This window comes from Natrix helvetica (assembly GCF_964273705.1).
Source record: "Natrix helvetica genome assembly, chromosome: 6".
NCBI classification, from domain to species: Eukaryota; Metazoa; Chordata; class Lepidosauria; order Squamata; family Natricidae; genus Natrix; species Natrix helvetica.
In genome coordinates this window covers 61,763,260-61,786,876 of record NC_138553.1, presented here as the reverse complement: position 1 = coordinate 61,786,876, position 23,617 = coordinate 61,763,260, and the positions used below count along the sequence as shown (strand labels likewise).

General features: G+C 40.8%; 1 protein-coding gene across 3 annotated transcripts in view; it reads left to right on the top strand.

The window, feature by feature from the left end:
* Positions 1-23,617, top strand: part of CTTNBP2 (cortactin binding protein 2) — a 135,350-nt gene that overhangs the window by 12,633 nt on the left and 99,100 nt on the right. The window contains exon 2 of one of the 3 annotated variants that reach the window (XM_081957094.1): positions 1,629-1,736. In XM_081957094.1, the coding sequence (XP_081813220.1) occupies positions 1,629-1,736 (108 nt within the window). Of the gene's footprint in view, positions 1-1,628; positions 1,737-17,732; positions 18,538-18,649; positions 18,892-23,617 lie in introns of those variants that run through there. The other 2 variants (XM_081957095.1, XM_081957093.1) reach the window with 2 other exon arrangements.

Below are 23,617 nucleotides of genomic sequence, written 5' to 3'. Positions count from 1 at the left end.
AAAGTTAGGCAAAAGACAAATTTCATACATAAAGGACTGCTCAAAGGATGTTCTTGATAAATATGCTTTTAGGCAGTTTTAAAATGTGAACTGCCAAATTTTTACAGAAAATAAATCCCTGGCTAACTATCTTAAAGTTTGCTCCATACATTCACCATAACATTTATCTTTTCCTGCTTGGTAGAAAGCTGATAAAAAAGGAAAAGAAAATTTGATCAATAGATTTAAAAAGAACCCCAATGGTAGTGAGCAACAGTGGACAGGTGGACAATTTAAGTTTAAAGATGTGTGATGAAATCAAATAGATAAAATGTAATCATTATTGTATATGGTGTCTGATCCTAATGTGAACAAGTAATCACCAGGAAATCAATCAATATGAATATGAGATTTAAACAACTCTTCTTCAGAATATTGAATTATAAATATCCTTAGTGAGAAAATAAAAATCCATTCAAAGTGTCTTGGAACTGGATTGATTTTATTGCAAGTTATAACTTTATTCTTATTTAACATGCAAATGGAATAATCTAGCAGTTACAAATCTTATATTCATCTTGAAAATAAAGACTTAATCAGACAAGATTTCTGAATATATTTGCTAATATAAAGAAAATAGGTCCCATGGAAAATGCACTACCTTACACACAAAGCAGAAGGTTTTAGTGAGCAAGATTTCTTTTTGTTTTGTTTTGTTTTGTTTTCCCAATCACTGATTTAGACAATTCAACAAATAAGTTTAAGACCGGTCTTGAGTGACTGTATAATTAGAATGGTGTAATTACATATTTAAATAAATATTTCTGGAATAGGCACTTTGGGGGACTATAAAAATGTAAAGTACCATCCAGGATTCCTCCTTGCTGTAAGCCAAAGTCAGAAACTGCCATATAGAAAGTCTGTAGTAAAAGGTCCAACCTTTTAGCATAGAGATTTTAAAAGAGTTCAAAATCATGTCTGTCTTCAATGACCAAGCAAAATATATGGCCACAATACGTCTTGTGTTTTCCCAACATGGCATGTCTTTAATGTGTAGAAAAACACCTTGGGTTCTATTTAGCTTCATAGTAGTTATGGTTTTTGAGATCTTCATGTAGCCAGGAAACCTCAAACTGCTTACCTACCTTTTAGGAACAGTGTGACTTGAATTATATATGTGCCTTAGACTCTCCTACATGGGAGATGAGCAGAGATTAGCTCCTGTATTTACTGAGAGTTTTATTGATGTTTTATTGCAGTGGGATTACTTGCTGTTTCTAGGAGCATTAAAAGCTAGATGTAAGACATGAATCAATCCAAGCTTTCCACTGTGGGGTGGATAGCTGTCAAAGCAAACCCATCATAATATATGACATTCTCAAATACATTGGCATGTATGTAGCCACAATTATTAATGGATAAACAAGGAAAAAGTAAAACATTCAAGTTGAGCTGAATCCCCGGTGAATCATTGCAGTTTCTTGATCATTTTGGAATTGTTCAGTTTCTTGCTTGCTGTAGTGCATATGCTTGACTCTTGTGGAGTACCTTACTTATAAATGAACCTTGTTGCAGGAATAATTTTATTTTACTACTTCATTAGATGGAACATCTTCGTAGAACCTCATTTATTTACTTTTATTTTGCAGAAAAGAGAATTCGATCTGGACAGCCTCAGCAAATCAGAATTGAGGATGCTTCTGAGTATTTTAGAAGGGGAGTTGGAAGCACGAGATCTCGTGATTGAAGCTTTGAGGGTATGTCACTTATTTATTTATTATAGATACATTTATCAGTCTAGAACAAAAAGTGTTGCTCAGATGTAGTAATGATTCTATTAATTATGAATAATTAAATTTCAGTAGCAGAATGATGGGTACTTGATGAACTCTGGAATTTTTGTTCAGGCTCCAGGATTGTTGGTATAGTGTTGAGGCAAGATCTTTCAAAAGATTATCCTGCAAGTTTGATTAAACAATACACTAATAATGAACACAAAAAATACTGGGCATGTTTTACTATGGTCAATTCCTTTGAGACTTATAAATTCAAGTACCATTTGGATTTTTTGAAAAATCTAGTGAGCTAATTTATCAAAATCTTGCAAATTACTACCAAAATAATTTTCGTATATACCGTATTTTTCAGAGTATAAGACTCACCTTTTTTCCTCAAAAAGGGGTTGAAAATCTGGGTGCGTCTTAAACATCGAATACAGCATTTTTTGCCTCCTGAAGCCCCACCCCTTCACCAAAATGGCTGTGCATAGCCTTATGGAGGCTTTCAGAGAGCTCCTGTGGGCTGGAGAGGGCAGAAATGAGGTTATTCATGCCTTTTTAAAAAAAAAAACCTGCCTGTTTTGGGGAGGTTTGCAGAGCGCAAAAAATTCCCTCCCCCTTTCAGAAAGCTCTTTAGTTAAAATGATTGATTAGAATTAGATTGATTAAGTGCTGTGCCAGCAGAAACAAAGTCTTAGGTGCTGCAGATTGTCAGTGATTTCTTTGTCCAGCACATGAATAAATACACCTGGAAACATCCTCCTACCTACCTACTCTCTCTCTCTCCCTACCTACCTACCTACTCTCTCTCTCTCTCCCTACCTACCTATCTACTGTATTTCTCTATCTCTCCCTACCTATCTACTATATTTCTCTATCTCTTTCTCTATCCCTTTATCTACCTACCTAACTACTCTCCCTCCCTCCCTCCCTACTATATTTCTCTCTCTTTCTTTCCATCTCTATCCCTCTATCTACTTACTTACTTTTTAAAAAAAATTGCCTCTTCAAAAACTTGGTGAGTCTTATACTCCAGTGCGTCTTATACTACGAAAAATATGGTAACTAAAATCTTTTTCACACCCATCCTCTTCCCCACCTCACTCCCTCTGGAATCTCTTCGGTAATGGCTTTGTTTCCCACATGAATTGCCTTAGTGCCGCCTCTGTATTTCCTAAATCTGTAGGCATTTTATCACAACCAGATGATTTTTGGGACTGGGGTGGGGAAGGGAAAATCTCTTTTTAAATGAATGGATAGAAACCATACATTCCATAGAGCAGGGGTGTCCAAACTTTTTTCAAAGAGGGCCAGATTGGATGAAGTGAACATGCTGGAGGGCCGAATATTTTTCTGAACATTCTTTGAACAATTACAATTAAATGCAAATGAATTATTTTATGCCAAGTTAATTGCAAATGGCATACTTTTCATTTCATAACATTAAGATCAACTGACAGCTGAGTTTTCACAATGTATTTTAAATAAATTTTAAAAAAAACTTACCTGCACTAATGTGAAGGGTGAAACTGAGATCTGTACTGCAGCAAATAGGCTCGGTCTGGTACAAAGGCAGTGGTGCCTTTTGATGCGCAAAATGTCACGCAGATGAGAGTCACTTAGTCTTGTCCTCACACGGTTCTTGTTAAAGTTCATAGTTCATCCCTTTATAGCATAGAGGGACAAAGAGTGAAGGTTTACTCTGGTTGCTACTAGAATGGCAACTAAAATTCTCAGCACCAACTACTGACAGTTAAGTTACTTCTGCCTGTCTATATGTGGTTGTTCCATCTTGATTAACTAGTATGGGCTGTGATGTCTTGTAGTTTTATATTTTATTTTATTATTTTATTATTATTTTTTGTTGACTCCTGGCAACTGCCTGCCCTTCAAATTTTTTGGTAAGATTTCAGAAGTGGTTTGACTTTGCCTGCTTCCTAGAACTGAGAAATTCTGACTAGCCCCATGTCACCCAGCTGAGTTTGTGTTTACATTGTAATCCCGACTCCTGGTTTCTAGCCTAGTGCCATAACCATTTCCCCAGACTGGCTCTCTATTCTGGACCGTGATAGAAACAGCTAAATAAATAGTGAGAATCCTGTGTAATGTTTCTATTTGCAGATGTGGATTTTCTGAACAGAACTGAAGGGGCATTTCCCCCCCCCCTTCCAGTCCATCATTTTTGCATCTCCTTGAATCAAATGGAATGTGTCCCATAGAAACGTTTGCATAACAAGATTCTATTAACTACTTGAAAAGATTACTCTAATTTAAATTTTAAGTGACATAATACTTCATTTGCCTATAATGGCTTTTCATATCCACTGATCTCTGTATCATTCCAATTTTAGTATATGTGCTGCTGAAGCGAGCACAGTTATCCACTGATCTCTGAATTCTCTGCATCAAGTATCATTATTTCACTTTTCCATACCTATTAGGTACAAAATAAATTTCTTCTAAATTATAATCCCTGTCAGATTGAAATCTTATGTTTAAAAAAATCCTTCCACATCCTGAATATTTCTGCATTCTTACTTAACAGAGGTATTCCATGACATTATCTGATTCTCTTCTGTTGTGAGTTTTTATGGGTTTTTTATATTTAATTTTGTGCAACCAAGCAGGCAACACAAGTCAATCACAGTCAATTTAGGAAACAAATGAATGTTTTTGTCAGTAAGTTATCTGCCAGTGAGAAGAATCCAGGGATGTGCGGTCAGGGGAGGCAGGGGAGGCAGAGCCGCACCGCTCTCATCATGAAAATTAAAAAAAAAAGGGAAAAGGGAAAAGGCGCTGAGGAGCCTTCTGCACACGTGGTCGGGAATGGGAGCGCTCCGTGGTCCCCTTCATGTTGACTCAGGAGTCAGGAAGGAGGGGAATGGGACCACGTGTGCAGGAGGCTCCTCTAGCCTCAGCCTCCCTCCTGCGCACGTCCCATTCCTGCCTTCCTAAGTCAACATGAAGGGGACCGTGGAGCGTGAGCCACGGTCCCGCGGAGCACGCTCTGTGGTCCCCTTCATGTTGACTTAGGAAGGCGGGGAATGGGACGTGCGCAGGAGGGAGGCTGGAGGGATTGCGGAGGAGGGATCGCGCAGTGTGAGCCGCGGTCCCGCAGAGCGCGCTCTGCGGTCCCCTTCATGTTGACTCAGTCAACATGAAGGGGATTGCGGAGCGTGAGCTGCTGTCCCGCGGAGCGCGCTCCACGGTCCCCTTCATGTTGACTTAGGAAGGTGGGGAATGGGACGTGCGCAGGAGGGAGGCTGACGTGATCACATTCCCCTCCTTCCTGAGTCAACATGAAGGGGACCGCGGCTCACGCTGATGACGTCACCAGCCTCACCAGCCGTAAAGCTCACCGCACGTCACTGGAAGAATCATATATGGCAATTTTTCAGACCTCAGAATATCAAAATGTAATAATTGGATGCGGCAGTTATATGTCATTCTGAATTTATCGGTATAAACAGTTGAAATTGTTTTGGAGTTATATATGATAATTTGAGATAAATCCCATGGGATGAATGAGATTTCTTCCTGAATTAACATAGAATTTAAAAAGGAATTTCTTAAACAGTTACTTCTATCATCTTCTGTAAAAACAACCTCAAAGTATACCTACGTGAATTGCCTTTTCATGAAGGTTTAATTTTGAACATATTATTGGTAAATGTGGGAGACTGTGTTGAGGAGATGGGGGAGAAGGATAATTCTAGATCAGTGTTTCCCAACCTTGGCAACTTGAAGATGTCTGGACCTCAACTCCCAGAATTCCCCAGCCATTTGCTGGCTGGGGAATTCTGGGAGTTTAAGTCCGGACATCTTCAAGTTGCCAAGGGTGAGAAATACTGCTCTAGACCCAAACAAGCAGCAGATGGAAGAGGCCCTTTATGGCTTATCAGAGAAACCAATTCTGAGCGTGTCATGAAAACAGTCTGGGAAAAAGAAATGAAAAAGCTTCAGAGACCTTAATGAACTCACTAATTAAAGAGAGCTGGAGTTTTCCTACCTCAGTCTTATTCTACACTCTAATTCTTGGCAGTAAAACAAATTAAAGAAAGTCTGTGTGAATCTTGCTTCCTGAGCTATGTTCTACAGTGAAGGGTTTTATAGTAAGATTCAGGGGAATTTTGCACTTTGGGGAGGCAATGTTTTCATCTGAGTCCCTATGAGTTGTGAGCTATAATTAGTTCTCAGTAAGGTTGCTACCATGTTTGTATCATGTTAATACAAGGGTATTGAAAGGGGGATGTCAAACTATCCAGTGTGACATTTAAACAATTTTCTTCTCACAAATATATAGGATTGTGGTATTTAAAATGATAGTTGTCACTAGCAGAGTAAACAGATTTTCTTTAGAGTCACTTTTCAGGGTTCAGGTGAGCTAGGTAGCATATAAATTTAATAAATTCGTAAAATAAATAATGCATGCTGTGAATAACTAGCACATGAATATAATCTATCTAAAAGACTTATATTGTGCCACAGCTTATGAGCCACAACTCTGGGTAATTGACCCAAGTGTTGGACCAACACTCTCCAATGCATCAATAAAGAAAATTTTCAAGCTGCATAATATTAGCACTATCCCAGTGCTAAGTAACAGCCAGCTTCTTCTAGAAGTCTAGGAGAGGGATGCATCGCAGAGGGGGAAGAGTGTTTCACAAGACATGGGCTGCTATGGACTGCCTTCTCCCCATAAGATGCAGATTTAAGGATGAACAAAATAACAGAGTTTGAAAGGACCTTGGAGCCCAACCCTCTGCTCAGGCAGAAAATCCTGTAGAGATTACAGACAATGGGTTGTCCAATTTCTTCTCAGAAACCTCCAGTGTTGGAATACCCCCAACTTCTGGAGGCAAGTCACTCTACTGATTAATTGTTCTCACTGCCAGGAAATTTCCCCTTACTTTTCTCCTTGATTAGTTTCCATTCATTGCTTCTTGTCTTGTATTCTTGTGCTTTGAAAAGTAAGTTGACCCCCCCCTTCTTTGTGGCAGCCCCTTAGATATTGGAACACTGCTAGCATGTCATCCCTCTAGTTCTTCTTTTCATTGAACTAGAATACCCAATTCCTGCAACCCTTCTTCATATGTTTTAGCTTCCAATTCACTAATCAACTTTGTTGCTCTTCTCTGCACTCCTTCTAGAGTCTGAATCAGTGGTGGGTTCCTCCCGGATCGCACCGGATCGCGCGCGCTCCCTTTCAGCGCTCCACCTGGCTTGCGCGCTCCCTTTCAGCGCTCCACCTGGCTTGCGCGCTCCCTTTCAGCGCTCCACCTGGCTCTCGCGCTCCCTTCCGGCGCTGAAACCGGAAGTACAGTTTTGCCCGGCCCTGGCGACGCAACGACGCCTGCCTGCGCTCCACCAGCTCGGCTGGGAACGGAGATGTTTCCTCAGCGGAGCGGAGCGCCTGAAAAGTCTTTTCAGGCGCTCCGCTCCGCTGAGGAAACATCTCCGTTCCCAGCCGAGCTGGTGGAGCGCAGGCAGGCGTCGTTGCTTCGCCAGGGGCGGGGCAAGACTGTATTTCCGGTTTCAGCGCCGGAAGGGAGCGCGAGAGCCAGGTGGAGCGCTGAAAGGGAGCGTGCAAGCCAGGTGGAGCGCTGAAAGGGAGCGCGCAAGCCAGGTGGAGCGCTGAAAGGGAGCGCGCGCGATCCGGTGCGATCCAGCAGGAACCCACCACTGGTCTGAATATCTTTTTTATATCATGCCGATCAAAACTGGATGCAATATTGTAAGTGTGGTCTTACCAAGGCATTATAAAGTTGTACTAACACTTCACGTGATCCTGATTCTATCCCAGTTAATGCAACCTAGGACTGTGTTGCCTTTTTTGTTAGCTGCATACTGCTGGCTTATATTTAAGTGATTGTCACTAGGACTCCTTAATGGAAAGAATCCAGTGTGTGCCCACCCTGTCTAACCTGGGAGAATACCCTCAAGGATAGGTAGTCCTGCAAATCGCCTTGGCCCATGCTATGAAGGGTTTTAAAGGTGATAAGCAGCACTTTGTATTGCACCCAGAAATAAACTGGAAACCTGTGTAGCTCACATAACAGCAGATTACTTGGTAGTTAAGTTGCTTGCTGTCTCCATAATTGCCAGTAGCATGCCTAACAGCTTATTGAGAATACTTGAATTTGTAGTCTAGCTCCTGGAAGGGTTCAGGTTGGTAAAACCTTCTAATAATGCATGATTATTTAGGCTGTACCAGCTATATATTACAGACTCCATAAGAAGATCCATAGAATCTCATCTGTTCCACTATATCTGTTATTAGTAGCCACAGGTCATACGGTGCCTGGTATTAGTAATAGCATTATGGGTATATTCCTTCATAAATCTAGTGGTCTCCGCTCTTCCTACTCAATGAATACAAGGTCCAAGTTTGCTGTAAAAGAGAGAGATGGAAGCAGATCAGTGATTTGAAAATATTTAATGCCAGAATTCCAGATTTAATAACTTGTATCTTTAAATGGAACTAGAAAACCTTTTGCTTGAAACTCTGAAATGTTGCCATCAATCTGTAAAGATGCTACTATGTTTTCCCCAAAATAAGCCCTATCAAAAATAAGCCCTGTCAAAAATAAGCCCTATCAAAAATAATAAGCCCTAGCTTGATTTTTACGTGTGCGCCTAATATAAGCCCCCCACCCCACCCCAAATAAGCCCTAGGTAAGACCCTGCCCACTCCATCCCACTGTCGGGTTGTATGAGGTGGGACAAGGCACGTTCGTAAAAATAAAGTTGGGGTCGGGGTGGAGCTTCCCTGGATGCCCTGCACCAGTTTACCTTAGGACTGCTGCAGGCAGGCCTCCCATAACCCGGCACCTGTCATACTGCTGCCCAACTTCTTCTGTAGCCGCTTGCATCTCCTTGCAGCCAGAGGCCGTGTGGCTTATGCTGGTGCTTCCGCTTGCGGCAGGAGGCCACATGGCACATCACATGTCGTGATCAGAGGCACTGGTGCAATGTGCCATGCGGCCTCCTGCTGTGAATGGTGGCACTGGTGTGATGCACCATGTGATGTCTGGCTGTGAGTGGCCACAGAAGAAGTGGGAGGCCTGGCTGCAGTGGTCCTAAGGTAAGTGGGTAAGACATCTCCCCCCCCAAAATAAGACCTGGTGCTTATTTTGGGGCCCAAAAGAAAATAAGGCAGGATCTTTTTTTCGGGGAAACACGGTACTTTGCTACATCTGATTTGACTTGCTGTTTCATTTTCTTAATACTTCATATAATCTAGTAGAATTTGGATAGAGAGATTGAAGCCATGCATAGATCTTACAATATAAGGTCCAAGCATGTCTTCACTTTCTCTATTCAAAGCATATCATGCTCCCCCCCTCTCTCTCTCTCTCACACACACACTGTCAAGCCGGCCTCCCTCAGCAACCAAGACAGAAACCACTTAACTCCATTTTGCAGAATTAAGAGTACTTTTACTGGTTATGAAAAGATAGCAGCTAAGCAAAGCAAGATCTGAGGCAAAAGCGCACGAAATCATACATATCAATATATGACCAGACCTCCTCCCCCTGGTAACCCTCATCCCAGTGTCCAATCTGCAAATCCCTTAGGTGTCATGTGAGCTCCATCTCCAAGGAGCATCATCGGGTTGGTATGCAGGATGGTTGGCCTTGACCGACACCAAGCACTAATCTCCAGCATGCATAGTAGACAGGGAGACCAAAACTCCCTTTCTACAATCTCTCCTGTACTTAAACTTTCTCTCCCAAATACCAGCCCCCCTCCCCATTTCAATGGCAGCCAAAAGCAAATAGCGAAACAAAGGCTCTCTCTCTCTCTCCCTCCCTCCCTCCCTCCCTCCCTCCCTCCCTCTCTCTCTCTCTCTCTCTCTCTCTCTCTCTCTCTCTCTCTCTCTCTCTCTCACACACACACACACACACACACACACACACACACACACACACACACACCACTTCTATAGGAGGAAAAAAGATCTGAGAAACTGGATTGGGTTAAATAATTGGACTAGTTGTTTGTGGTTTATACATATAGTGAATATTTTTTTTTAAATAATGAAGGCATCAACTTTATTTTGACATCTCGGCTTAGATAAGATTGTTGCATTTTCACTTCTAATTTCTTTTATTTTTTTACAATTCTTCAGGTGGCAAAAAATATTAGCATTGTTCTCTTAGCTTGATCCAATTTACTCTGTCATTCAATTTTAGCTACGTTTATCAATTAATGATCCAGATAGAGATGTACTTTCCTATTTGCATTAAAAACAATATTCAAGCAATGCTATTACTTAGGAAGTACCGTGTTTCCCTGAAAATAAGACAGGGTCTTATTTTCTTTTGACCCCCGAAATAAGCGCTTGGACTTATTTTCAGGGATGTCTTATTATTTTTGAGGTGAAGGAGGCGGAGAGCGTGGTCACCTCATGGCTGCTGCTGTGTTGCAATATTTTGGGGGAGGGCTTATTTTCAGGGGAGGGCTTATTTTAGCACATGCGCTCAAAAGCCCGATTGGGCTTATTATCCGGGGAGGTTTATTTTCAGGGAAGCAGGGCATTGCAATGCTTATGTAGATGTACATGGAGAAACATAGCCATATTATACCATTTTTTGTGTAAATGAAAGAGTGTTTTCAAATCTTCTCTGCTTGCTAAAATTAATAGGAATATTAATGCCATCAACTGAGCAGCTATGAAAATATTAGTGTTTAAAAATACAGAACCCTCTAAAATGGTTTGTGTGAAGCCTATAAAACACAAATAACTTGTCAGAAAATCTTTAGTTTTAAATGCTGTTTCTATGTCAGGCTTGAAGATTAACACAGCCCACACAAAATACACTGTGTTCCATAAATGGCGATGTTTCTCTAATGAAGCAGCATATGTATAATAACTCCTGAGAATTGCATATACTGTATAAAGATGCATTGTGTATACATCGTACATGGTTTTCTGTAGGTATTACATTTTATGCTTTATAAACCAGTCCCATTTTGTTTAGATTTTATCTTGTACAATTAGACAAGAAAAAATGTTTTATGACTACACTTTTTGGTGATGGTAGGAATACAAGAATATATAGCATTTTTTTTTGTTATGTTCATTTCATGTGGCCTTTATTTACATAGTATCTTAAAATATCGTTAACAAGTCTACTTATATTCAGAGGCTGCCTTTTGATATGAAACAGAATCTAATATCAAGACCACACTGCAAGGAGTTTCAAATACTTTGATCCTAATCCTGAAATGAAATGCCGAATCCTCGGAGACAATTGTGGAACTTTTTTCCTGGGATAATTGAGTGTAATTTGATTGACTGCAGCATAGGCAAACTCCAGAACTTTGTCTGATATTAATAGTAAAGTAAAAATGCTAAAGTTTTTGACTTTAGGTTATGTGCAAATTCCAATTTGTAAACTGGGAAATAATCTCAAAAATACACTATTTTTTTATTTTCTCTCCAGATAACAATTCTCCTTTTACTTATTTGATTTAACCACACTTCTGCGAGCACGGCTGCTAAGTGTGAAAAATGCTGTTCTGATAATTTCCCACCTCATTATTTAGAATATTATTTTTTTGCAGTTAGAAGTCCAGGTTGAATTTTCTGTGTTCTGCTATTTCAAAATACTTAAAAAGGCATTTTGCCGAGAGACAAAAGAGCAAAGGGCTGATTGAGTAGAAAGAAAAGGGAATGAAAGTCAACAGAATGTATAAGAAATTAGTCCAGGGGGTTAGGATTTTAGGGTTCCAGAAATAGCTTCTTATTTTTGAAACACAATTTAAAGAGGATGATTTTGAAAATTATAAGCTTGTTTGTGAAAATATTTTCAATTTTGAAGCCAAAGTTATAATGAGACTTTGTAATATGCATCACTTCTTTTGTGAAAAGCTAGAGAGAAATATAGAGAGAAGAATGGATTTCTTTAAAATCCATTCATTCTTCCTCCTTAATGAGACTACATGTGTTGAAGCAATTAAATAATTTGGTTCTTGAGAAAACAATTATGTATACCAAGAGCACTGTTAATTAAATATAGTAAAATTAGAATGCAGGGAACTTCACACAACAGATTAAAGATACATCCACCAATAAAGTGGCCTCAAACCTTTTTGATACCAGGTACCAGTTTCAGGGAAAACAATTTTTCCATGGTCCAGCAGCGGGGGGTGGGGGGGATGGTATCTCACGCATACCATGGCCCGGTTCCTAATAGGCCACAGAGTGGTACCAGCTCACAGACTTTGGGGTGGGGATCCCTGTAATAACATATATATGTACATGTGCATATGGGGACAGATGCGTATGTTAGGCTGAAACTGCATTTATGAAATTGCTTGGAAATTTGAAGATTTTTTTAATGAGAAAGACTAGCTTTTTCATCTGGAAAATGTTTTGGAGAAAACTATTTATTTATTTGTTTGTTTGTATTCCACCTTTATTATTTTTACAAATAACTCAAGTCAGGGAACATACTCATACTATTGATATGCAATGCTTGATCCTTGCATTTATATAAAAAGTGGAAAATCCTATTCTTATTCTTCATAGCTAAATTTATGATTTAAACCAGACTTATAATTAGAGTAAACTTTATTGTTAATATTTTAGATTTGAAAGACCATGTGCATTGAATCAGAAAATTAAAGACCATGTGCATTGAATCAGAAAATTAAAGAATGAAAAGTTATTACAATATACAGTAGCACTGCAAAATCCTGAACAAAATTTTTGAAAGCAAAATATTGGAATTATTTCTCTTTAGGAATCTAGTATTATTTTTAAATGTACTAGATTAGTTTTTCAAATTGTGGGAAGAAAAAGTCCAGTCCGGTTCCAAGCTGGGAGAAAGATGCTGGAAATAAAATGGAGGCTGATTGGAAAGAAGGACTCTGTTTATTCGGATGCCAGAAACGTCAGTGAGAGAAGCATGTTTCTGGAGCGGCTGACAAAATGTGTGAATGAGTGGATGGATCTTTATAGGTTTGGGAGGGAGTGTTTGTGTTTAAGATGTTCCAGGGGGTTGTGCAATAGTGTCTTTCACTATTTCAATCGTGGTGGGTTAATCCTATTACCTACTGGTCCTAAAGCAGTGGTCACCAACCAATCGTGGCCCACGAGAAAATTTTGTTGGTCTGCAGAAAAAGTATTTGCATTTTTTATATTGCACTAAATACTATTTATCTTTTTAAAAATTCACACACGAGGGAGGTCGCACGCTGGACCTTGTTTTCATCTCTGATCAGTGGACGAGTGATCTGGGAATAGGGGACATAGTTATTACGCCCCTGTCATGGTCAGATCACTCATCTCTCCGGCTTGACTTCCCTAGAGCTACCCCCCACCGCGGGGAGGCGGAACCAGACTGTCCTAGATGGTTCCGCCCCAGGCGCCTGATAGAACCAGATAGGTTCCAGACGGAGCTTGGGCCACTTCCTGTAGCCCTGACCCGCTCCCGGATGGAGGACCTGGTGGCCGCATGGAACAGTGCGGCTGCCGGGGCCTTAGACTGGGTTGCGCCTTTGCGGCCTCTCCTGCGGCAACGAACCACCCTGGCCCCTTGGTTTACCGAGGAGCTAAGGGTGATGAAATGCCACAAGAGACGCCTAGAGAGCAGATGGAGATCCTCGTGCTCCGAATTTGACCGAACACAGGTAAGAGCCTATTTACGGACCTACCTTGTGGCATTAAGAGTGGCCAAGCGTCGACATTGTGCCGCTCTTATTGCATCCGCAGACAACCGCCCTGCTGCCCTGTTTCGGGTAACCCGCTCCCTCCTGTCACAGAGGCCGCGGGAAGCCCCCTTACAGGGCAGGGCAGAGGAATTTGGGGAATATCTGCAGGACAAAATCGCTCAAATCCGGAGCGAATGGGTCCCCTTCAGTGGGCTAGGGGTGATGTCGGAGGCGAGTCTTGAGGGACCATTCTGGGAGGAGTTTGACTCTGTTGCCGCCGATGATATGGACAGGTTGCGTGGGCGACTGTGAGCCACTACATGTTTATTGGACCCGTGTCCCTCCTGGCTTGTACTGGCATCCTGGGAGGTTACACGAGGCTGGCTCTTGGGACTAGTGAACGCTTCGTTGAGTGAGGGGTCCTTACCGGCTGCCTTGAAAGAGGCGGTTGTGAGGCCCTTACTCAAGAAGTCTTCTCTCGACCCAACTGAGCTAGCTAATTACCGTCCCGTCTCCAATCTTCCCTTTTTAGCGAAGGTTGTAGAGTGTAGTGGCACAACAGTTCCCACGTCACCTGGAGGAAATCGATTATCTAGACCCACGCCAGTCCGGCTTCCGGCCCGGTCACAGCACAGAGATGGCCTTGGTCGCGTTGGTGGATGATCTCTGGAGGGCCAGGGATAGGGGATGTTCCTCTATCCTGGTCCTATTAGACCTCTCAGCGGCTTTTGATACCATCGACCATGGTATCCTATTGCGCCGGCTGGAGGGGCTGGGGGTGAGGGGCACCGTTTTGCGGTGGTTCTGCTCCTACCTCTCCGACTGGACGCAACGCGTGTTGGCAGGGGAGCAGAGGTCGACTCTGAGGCCGCTCACTTGTGGGGTGCCGCAGGGGTCGGTCCTCTCGCCTCTCCTGTTCAACACATATATGAAGCCGCTGGGTGAGATCATTCGTGGTTTTGGGGTTGGATACCATCTGTACGCCGACGATACGCAGCTGTACATTTCCACCCCGAACCACCCCAACGAGGCTGTCGAAATGATGTCCCGGTGCTTGGAAGCCGTACGGGTCTGGATGGGAGGCAACAGACTCAAGCTCAACCCCTCCAAGACGGAGTGGCTGTGGCTTCCGGCGCCCCGGTTCAACCAGTGGACTCCATCGCTGGCCATTGGGGGCGAACAACTGGCCCCCGTGGAGCGGGTGCGCAATTTGGGCGTCCTCCTAGATGCCCGGCTGTCGATGGATGAACATGTGGCAGCCGTGGCGAGGGGGGCGTTCCACCAGGTTCGCCTGGTGCGCCAATTGCGCCCCCTATTGGACCGGGACGCCCTTTGCTCAGTCACTCATGCGCTGGTGACGTCCGTCTGGACTACTGCAATGCTCTCTACATGGGGCTCCCCTTGAGATGCACCCGGAGACTACAGTTGGTCCAAAATGCGGCCGCGCGGGCAATTATGGGGAGTACTAGATACTCCCATATAACACCTCTCCTGTGCGAGCTGCACTGGCTTCCTGTGGTCTACCGGGTGCGCTTCAAGGTGTTTATTACCATCTTTAAAACGCTCCATGGCACAGGACCTAGTTATTTGCAGAATCGCATCCTACCCCATACATCCCTGCGACCAATTCGCTCTCACAGAGAGGGACTCCTCCGGGTGCCGTCCACTAAGCAATGCCAGAGGGCGGCGCCCAGGAGTAGGGCCTTCTCTGTGATGGGCCCAGCCCTCTGGAATGACCTCCCCCCCGATATTAGGACCATCACTGATCTCCGCTCCTTCCGCAAGAAACTCAAGACCCACCTGTTCCAACTAGCCGGCCTGGCCCAATTATAATTTTATCCTCTAATCCTCCTGGCAGTTATTTTAAATTTTAGGGTAGTTTTTAATGTTATTTTAATTCTATCATTATTGTGTAGATTTTATGAAATTGATTTGTAAGTTTTTATCCCTCCTCCATGTAACATGTAATATGTCCATGCAAATGTACATGTCTATGACGTGTTGACCTTTGATTGTACACCGCCCCGAGTCCCTTTGGGGAGAGGGAGCGGTTTATAAATCTAATAAAATAAAATAAAATAAAATAAAAAAATCATATTAGTGTTCCGTGACATTTAAAATTATGAATGTAGTGATTGCTGAGGTCCAAAAAGTTGGTGATCCCTATCCTAAAGATTTTAGGACCTTTAGGTCCTGTCCTTCTTAATCCCATCAATTGGAGCTGAAGGTGTTTTGTTTATGAATAGATTCACCCAGTCTTTCTTAATGGGCACAAAATACCATCTCTAAAGACATTGAGTCTTCTGCTGAAGGCCACTAAGAAAGGCTGGGGCTGCTTTTTGCCTTAAAAGAACATGTTTTCTCTATTTCTCCTTTGGGTAAATATTCTATCCTGCCTCTTTTCATATTAAGAATAAAGAATATTTTAATCTGTGGATGGGGGGCTTCCTACAAAATAAATAGCAATATTATTGTTTTTGATCTTTGTCCTTGATGTTCTATAAAAGTATTATGTACAGTATGCTTGGACTAGAGCCAGTATCTTTAAGGCTTTGGAAGAAATTAAATAGCAATGTAATAAAAATGGATTTTGAGTATTATTATTGGGGTCAGGAAGAAGAATTGTTTTGTACTTTTATTTCATTGAATTTTTAGAAGTGATTTTCTCTGTTTCATCCTTGTTAATTGGGTTAAATATGTAGTTGTTAAATACATATTTATATGTGTTTGATGAACAATTTATTATATGCTTTTTAGATGCTGTTTTTCCGAATCCATGTCATTTTTTTGTTTACAGATGTCCTGGATGTATTTTTTTTAATGCATGCCTTTCTTGATGGCATAAAAAAATTAAGAAAAATATTTGTTTTTAAAATGTAGTATTAAATAATTTTATCTGTTCCTCCTAGTCAGGAGTAATCATTTCATGGTAGCTGTTCCAGTTAGTCAGAATTCCCTTCGGTTTATTAATGCTGCCCCCCCCCTCTTTTTTTTCCAGAAGGCAGGTGAACACATAATGGGTTAGAATACTTTTGATTTCCCATGAAAGTTTAATGATTGCTGATTCTGCATTATTCAACTGAGAATATGGTTTTATTGTATTGCATTGGAGTGTTTTAATTTTTTAATGCATTTAATTATTAGAGGACATTTATATATTGTGTGTGCATTTGTATGTATCTATTGCATCCACCTCCCTTGGCCAATAAACCCTGCCAAGTTTCAGATGTGAATTTTGCTGAATCAACATAACACGGAAGCCAATGATCCTAATTACATATTATGCCACAATATGGTTTAGCAAAACATAGCCTGCCCTCTCTCTGTCCAGGTTGTGTTTCTCTCTCCTCCCCTGCAGTCACTGTATCAATTATCAGTGAAATATGAGCCCCAACATTTTTGTAGTGATGAGCATACAGTACTGGAATTTTGAGAGATGTAATGGAGGCTCTCAGAACATGGCGGCCACAGAAGGAAGAATTTCCTGTTCCCATGCAAGGTGTATAATGTCCACCTATTACGGGGAGCCTAATTACTTAACACTGGTTATGGGCCCAGAGTGTACCAGACGTAACTGAAAAAAGAGAGTTGGTGTTGATACGCATTACCATATACAGATAGCTGTTTAGTTTGTAAGTGTTTACTATTATGGAGAAGATGGCACATGCACCATCAGCAAATTTATCACTGATAACCCGGTTGGATGGAACAAACTATGTTTCCTGGTCAATGAAGTGCAGTCTACTCCTGCGTACTGAAGGATTGTGGGATGCTGTACAGAATCCACCGGACGTAACTTCTTGGGATCCAGATAACAAAGATGATGCCAAGAAGATAGCAGAGTTTCAAAGATGCAACGAACGAGCATTGTGTATAATTGGTCTAACGCTGACTGACCAGCAGTTAGTTCATATTCGTGGGGAGAATTCTGCAGCAAGATGTTGGAAGAATTTGAAGAAGATATACGTGTGTGACACTGTAGGTGCACATATACATCTTACCCGCAAACTGTTTAGGGCACATCTTCTGAAGGGAGGAGATATGTTAGCTCATTTAAACTTTATGAAAGGAGTTTTCCAAGAGCTACATGAAAAAGAACTTTCTCAGAGTTACATCAAATTTACATCATTTTATCATCACTGGATGAGAGTTATGATGATTTTGTATTGTCCCTCGAGGTCCTAACCCAAAATGAACTAACATTGACTGACATAACTGCACGCCTGTTGGAAGAGTCCAGAAGAAGGATAGAAAGAGAGCAACTGAGAGAGAAACCACCACAACATTAAGAGTCACCTTCAACTGCCTATACTGTTAGAAAATGTTTTTCTTGTGGGACAAAGGGGCATATAGCTAGATTCTGTAAAACTGCTAAACGAAAGAATACTAGAAAGGCTAAGAAAAATGCTAATGTTAACTTAGGTATCTCTACTTTGACTATCTCTAGAAATGCACCAATAAGCCATGATTCATGGGTTGTTGATAGTGGAGCATAACAGTGCATTACTAGAAATAAGAATTGTTTTATAAAAATGTCTGCCAGAAAGCAACATGTATCTTTGGCAAATGGTTGGAGGATGAAAGCATCTGGTGAAGGTATGGCAAGGTGTTCATTTGTAAATGAGCATTTATCCATGTTGTATATACCTAAACTGAAATTTAATTTATTATCAGTAAGAGCTCTAGTTAAGATTGGCTATGTAGTAACCTTTAGGGGAGATAAATGTCTCATAGAGAAAGCAGGTAAAATGGTTACTGCTAATTTAAAGAATGGTTTGTATGTAATGTCTGATGAAAGTGTAGTTAATTCTGTGTATACAAATGCTAAACAGCATGATGAATGCATACATTTGTTACACAGGCGCCTGGGGCATATTAACTTTAAAACATTACAACAAAGGGCTAAACTAGTGGAAGGTATTAAGTTGAAGCCATGTACTAAGTATTTGAACTGTAACATTTGCAGTAAGGGGAAGAGTAAGGCTAATCCTACAAACAGGCTAGATGGCTTTAAGACTGATAAACCTCTAGAAGTAGTATTTGCTGATTTGATAGGTCCCATGAAACCAAGTATTGGGGGTGCACGTTATGGGTTGAGTATTGTGGACCACTATTCCAGGTATGGGTTTTGTTAATGAGAGACAAGACGGAAACATTTCAACAATTTTTTAATTGGTTGAGATTTGCGGAAAGAAAGATAAAAGCTAAGGTTATTACTGTAGTTACTGTTAATGGGATGGAGTTTACAAATTATAAGTTCCAAACTATGTTAAAAACAGCTGGTATTGAGCATAAACGTTCTGCTCCTTATAGACCTCAACATAATGCATTTGTAGAACGAAGAGGGCAAACGTTAAAATCTATGACTAGAACCATGTTATCCAATTCAGAATTGCCTGAAACATTATGGGGTGAAGCCATGATGTGTGCTAATCATTTACTGAACAATGTTGTAAATGCTTCTACTGGAAAGGTATCATTTACTCGTTGGCATGGTAGGAAATCTGATTTGAGCTATTTGCACATGTTTGGAGTTCCTGCATGGGTGCATATTCCTGCACAGATTAGATTAAAGGGACAAACTCGTGCAAGGCAGTTAATATTTGTAGGTTATGACTCAAATCATAGATCTTATAGGTTCTGGGAATGTGGGACATTTTATGTTTCTCTTTTACTGAAACAGTAACTGAGGAGCCGAGTTAACAGTAACGGTTTATTCTGCTCAAGATACAAAGTAACGAACTTAACGGCTCTCCCTCTGACAGCCCTTTTATAGCTGAGCTGTCAGATAGTTAACCAATCAGCTTGTTTAACGATCCCCTCGAGCCTGCACGGACGCAGGAGCCAATCCCGGGACACAACAGGACAATTAAGATCTATCATAATGCAAATGCAAAGTTTTTAGAGCATGTTGGTTGGGATAAACTGGAAATAATCAACAATGAGGTAGTAATTGAAACCCGAGTAGACAAAAAGAATGTATCAGGAATACCAGAAACGTGTAATGAAGGGAAGGAGTCTACTCAGAAGGAGGAAGTGCAAAGTCAGGAGGATGAGGGGAAAAGTCAGGAGGAAGTGATAAAGCAGGAGGATGTTCAAGATAGTCCACCTATAAGTCCTGAATTACCCAGAAGGTCAACTCATGTTAACGCGGCCACCAGATAGGTATCAGGCATCTGTTGCATGTAAGGTGGATGAGGTACTTGCTACATACAATGAACTGACAACCTATCCAATTGAGGATAAAAAGATAGTGCAAGCTGACATGAACAGTGAGTTTAAGTCATTGCAGGATTTGGAAGTGCTTGACAAGACTTATTTACCTTCAAGTAAACATGCAAGGGGAGGCAAACAGAAATATAAGAGTAAAACTGGAGTGGATAGGAAGTATGTGGACCTTTATGAAATTTAAACGCCGATGAGTTAGATGATGTTGATATAATAGGTTCTATGTTTGATAATGGATGCATTATGAATTGTATCTTGAATCTACATCATGTACATTATGTACTGTATTGTGTGTTAAAGAAAAAACAGAAATCATTACTGTGATGTTTATGGATTAAGAATGTGAAGTTGTATGTAAACCCAAGAGTGGAGAGTGTTAGGGATGTAACCCTAGGCTTGCCTTGCCAATGTATATAAGCTATAATTACATTACTGTTACTTTAAATGCTTAAGAGATTAATTGGTTAATTACCTCATGCAGCTATAAGAGGGAGCCAGAATGACTGTTAGCTCTCTCTCTGTTTTTGTTAGAAGCTGGTTGGTGTTTACTGAGGTATTGTGGTTTGTTACTGTTAGCTACTTTGTATGCTAGGCTGAATATTGATAACTGACTGACTGAACCCTGTATGACGTGGACTGTTAACCGGACTCTGAATATTTCTACATAGTAAACTACTATATTTTTATATTATTCAGTGTCTCTGTATGCTGGTTTGTGCGTGTTATTCCATATCACTCTCATTACGCTTCTCTGCATACTCACTCTCCTAAAGGGATCTTAATTACTTAACAGACATTATACACACAAACAACAAAATGCTACTGACAAAATATGCTCCATTTCTCAGTTAACCCCTTGAAGTTAAAGACAATTAATTTGTTTCAGAATTTGCTCAAGGCAGAACTATAATGGAACTCAGATTCTATGTATCTTATGATAAACTCCAAATTTTTGCTCAGAAGAAAGTCCCGTAATTGACTACCAGAGATAGGTTTCTGCCTCCAAAGCCAAGCAATATACCTAGCCATGAAAACACAGAAAAATATGTGACAACATTAACACCTCCCACCAACAGGGAAAAAACAGCCAGGTAAAACATGCCTACATACCTATCTACAGTACATAAAATCTAGACAAAACATCCTATCCTGTTTTATACCAAATACTATAAAATTATGGAGCATTTTGAACATTGCATTTAAAAAAAAAAAAAAACTACACATAATAAGAGATGCACAGCACAGCCAAAATTCTTCCTTTGTTCTCCATTGCCTTGAGACTTTTCCCACAATCAATCTGGAGTTAATTGTCTAGTTCATTGTCTTCTGTCCACCAGCATACCTTTTTAAAGATAGTGGGCAAATTTTGAAAGATGGGGGGTTATAAGAAACCAAAGGTATTCTTCATAATACAAGTAGCATTTGTAGCATTCTATCCTGCCAAGAAAATCAGGTGCACTAGAAAGCCATGAAAAGGGACATTCCTAGAGACAAATAGGTGTCTATAGTTCCTATGTTAGATTCCCAGATTTAGGGAATCACAAAGGTTAGATGTTACGAGTTTGTCACAAGGATGTTACTGAAAATAATAACACACTTTTCTTGGTGGACACATTTAATTGTCAAGCATAGAGTAAATGAATTGCCAGTTTCAGCCATGGCTATAGAAACGTAAGGAACATAAATAAATACCTGTATGTCTGTGTGGTTGCCATTTGGCACATTCTAACATAAATTTAATAAAATAGCCCAAAAGTCAGGGGTGGAATTATGGAAGGTAATTATCAAAATCAACTAAAACATTTTGTCCTTTTGGTTAAGTTTACATTAAAAAGTTTTTCCTCCCACAGCAAAATGGCATTAATTTGCAGTTATTTTTGCTTTGGTTGTTTTTAAAAAAGATGTCTTTGTTATTAAAAGTCAGAGTTTGTGTAGGCAACAAATCACTGCCTAAACTCAAGTTAAATAATAGGCTCTCGGGAATTTGCTCAGAATATCACTGCGTTTTAAAGCAGCTCGGGCAGACAGCTAGGGAAATTATTTCAAAACATGTGATTTGATTTCTAGAGCTGAAAGTTCTCACATGACAATGGCCTATAACTGAATAGATACTTGAATTTGTTGACCTTGGTTCAGTTTATTTGGTAGCTGGAAATGCGATGCTTCCCATGTAGATTGCTAAAATAATCTTCAGATTCCTCTATTGAACTTTTTGAAACAAGAGATGGCTCTGTAACTAAGAGTCACATGGCAACCTAAACTCTAGGTTAGATCTGGAAAAAAGTTCCCAAATGTCATCTTGTCAATATAAAAAATATTCCTTTCTACAGGTAATTCCCGAGTTATGACAGTTCACTTAGCGACCATTCAAAGTTATGAACTTAATGCCCCAAGTTTATGTTTATGACAGAGTCCCAAAATTACTAATGTTGCAGCATCATGACAGTCGTTCACACTTACGAACAACCACAGAGCCTCTGCAACATTCTCCCTGTCTATCCCCACCCCACCCCCAACCGGGTCTCTACAGGCACCAGGCCTACGGATATTCACTTTGCGAAGATCTAGGGAGCTGTCAGTTTCTTGGGCTGTTTGGTGCTCCAGGCTTTCGGTGCGTTGGCAGAGAATGAAGGCCTAAAGTACCGGAAGATCATGTGAGATCAGAAGTGCAAGATCTCCATTCTCATCAGCAAAGGGTTGAGGAGGCCTTTGCTGACAAGAACAGAGACCAAAGGGGATGTAAGCAGCCATCTCAGCCTCAATTCTCATCAGCAAAGGCCTTTTGCAAAAATGACCAGAGCCTATAGGGATATAATCTCTCATCCCTGTAGGCCTGGGCAAGCCTTTGCTCCAAGTGAAAGCATGGCAGAGAGGCTGAAGAGGAGACAGCTTCCTTGATCATCAAGAGCTGCGTAAGTGACCCAGTCAGGTAGGATGGGGGGGGGGGAGCATGAAATATCTCAGTGGGTTGAGGAAATCACTACACGCCCCCCCCCCCCCGCCATGGTCTTCCCTACCTTGAGATACATTATATGCACTTAACACCCCACACATTTGGTTAGCAAATGCATGGGCGAAAACAGAGAACGGTCATGTTTGAGTTGTGTGATTCACTCCTACGAATCCTTGGGTTATGAATGTAATTGGCAGGCTCCATTACATTTGTAACTCGAGGACTACCTGTATTACACACTCCATCCACCCAAAACATGTTATTCAAGCACAGGATTACTAAGGAATAGGAAGAAGCTTTGACTTCCAACTGAGCACTCAAGTTTTCTTTCTTGCTATTAATAAAGGAGATACTTCCCTTTTTCCCCTTCCTTCCCTCTCTTAGTCATAAAATGTTATTTGAACAACCAAGATTCACAGAGCCTGTAAAAACAGTTTTAGTTTCTTCTTTGGTAGCCACCCGGTTTCATGATCATCCATCACTCCTGTCAATTGTGGATATTGCAGCAACAATTGACATTCTCCAGGTACCCCCGGCTCAATTGGTAGCTCTTTTCTAGGGATGATGACTACTTCAAAATAAGCATAGAAGTGTTGATGATAAAGAGTGAAAATCCTGATTAAAAAGCAAGCTGCAAAACAGGCCTTCAAAGAGCTCCTTGCTAGCTACCAATTATATAGTTAGTCCTCATTTAGCAACCACAAGTGAGTATGGCAATTTGGTCATTAGGTGAAGCAATCACTAAGCAAAACCATGACTTTCTACTTTTTCATATAAATTTCACATCTATGAATGGTTGCTAAACAAGGCAGTTCTGTATGAGAACTATCTGCACAATTAGGAGGAAGTAATCCTGTCCATTTTGTTTAGTACAATTGTAATTTCTTACCAATTGCAAATGAATATACCAAGATCACAACATGCTCTAACTGAGTTTCTATTTTAAGATGTTCTTTTATGGAGGGCAAGCATTTCAGTCCCTGGCTTTCATTATCAAAATTTAAGAGTAGCGAGTTAG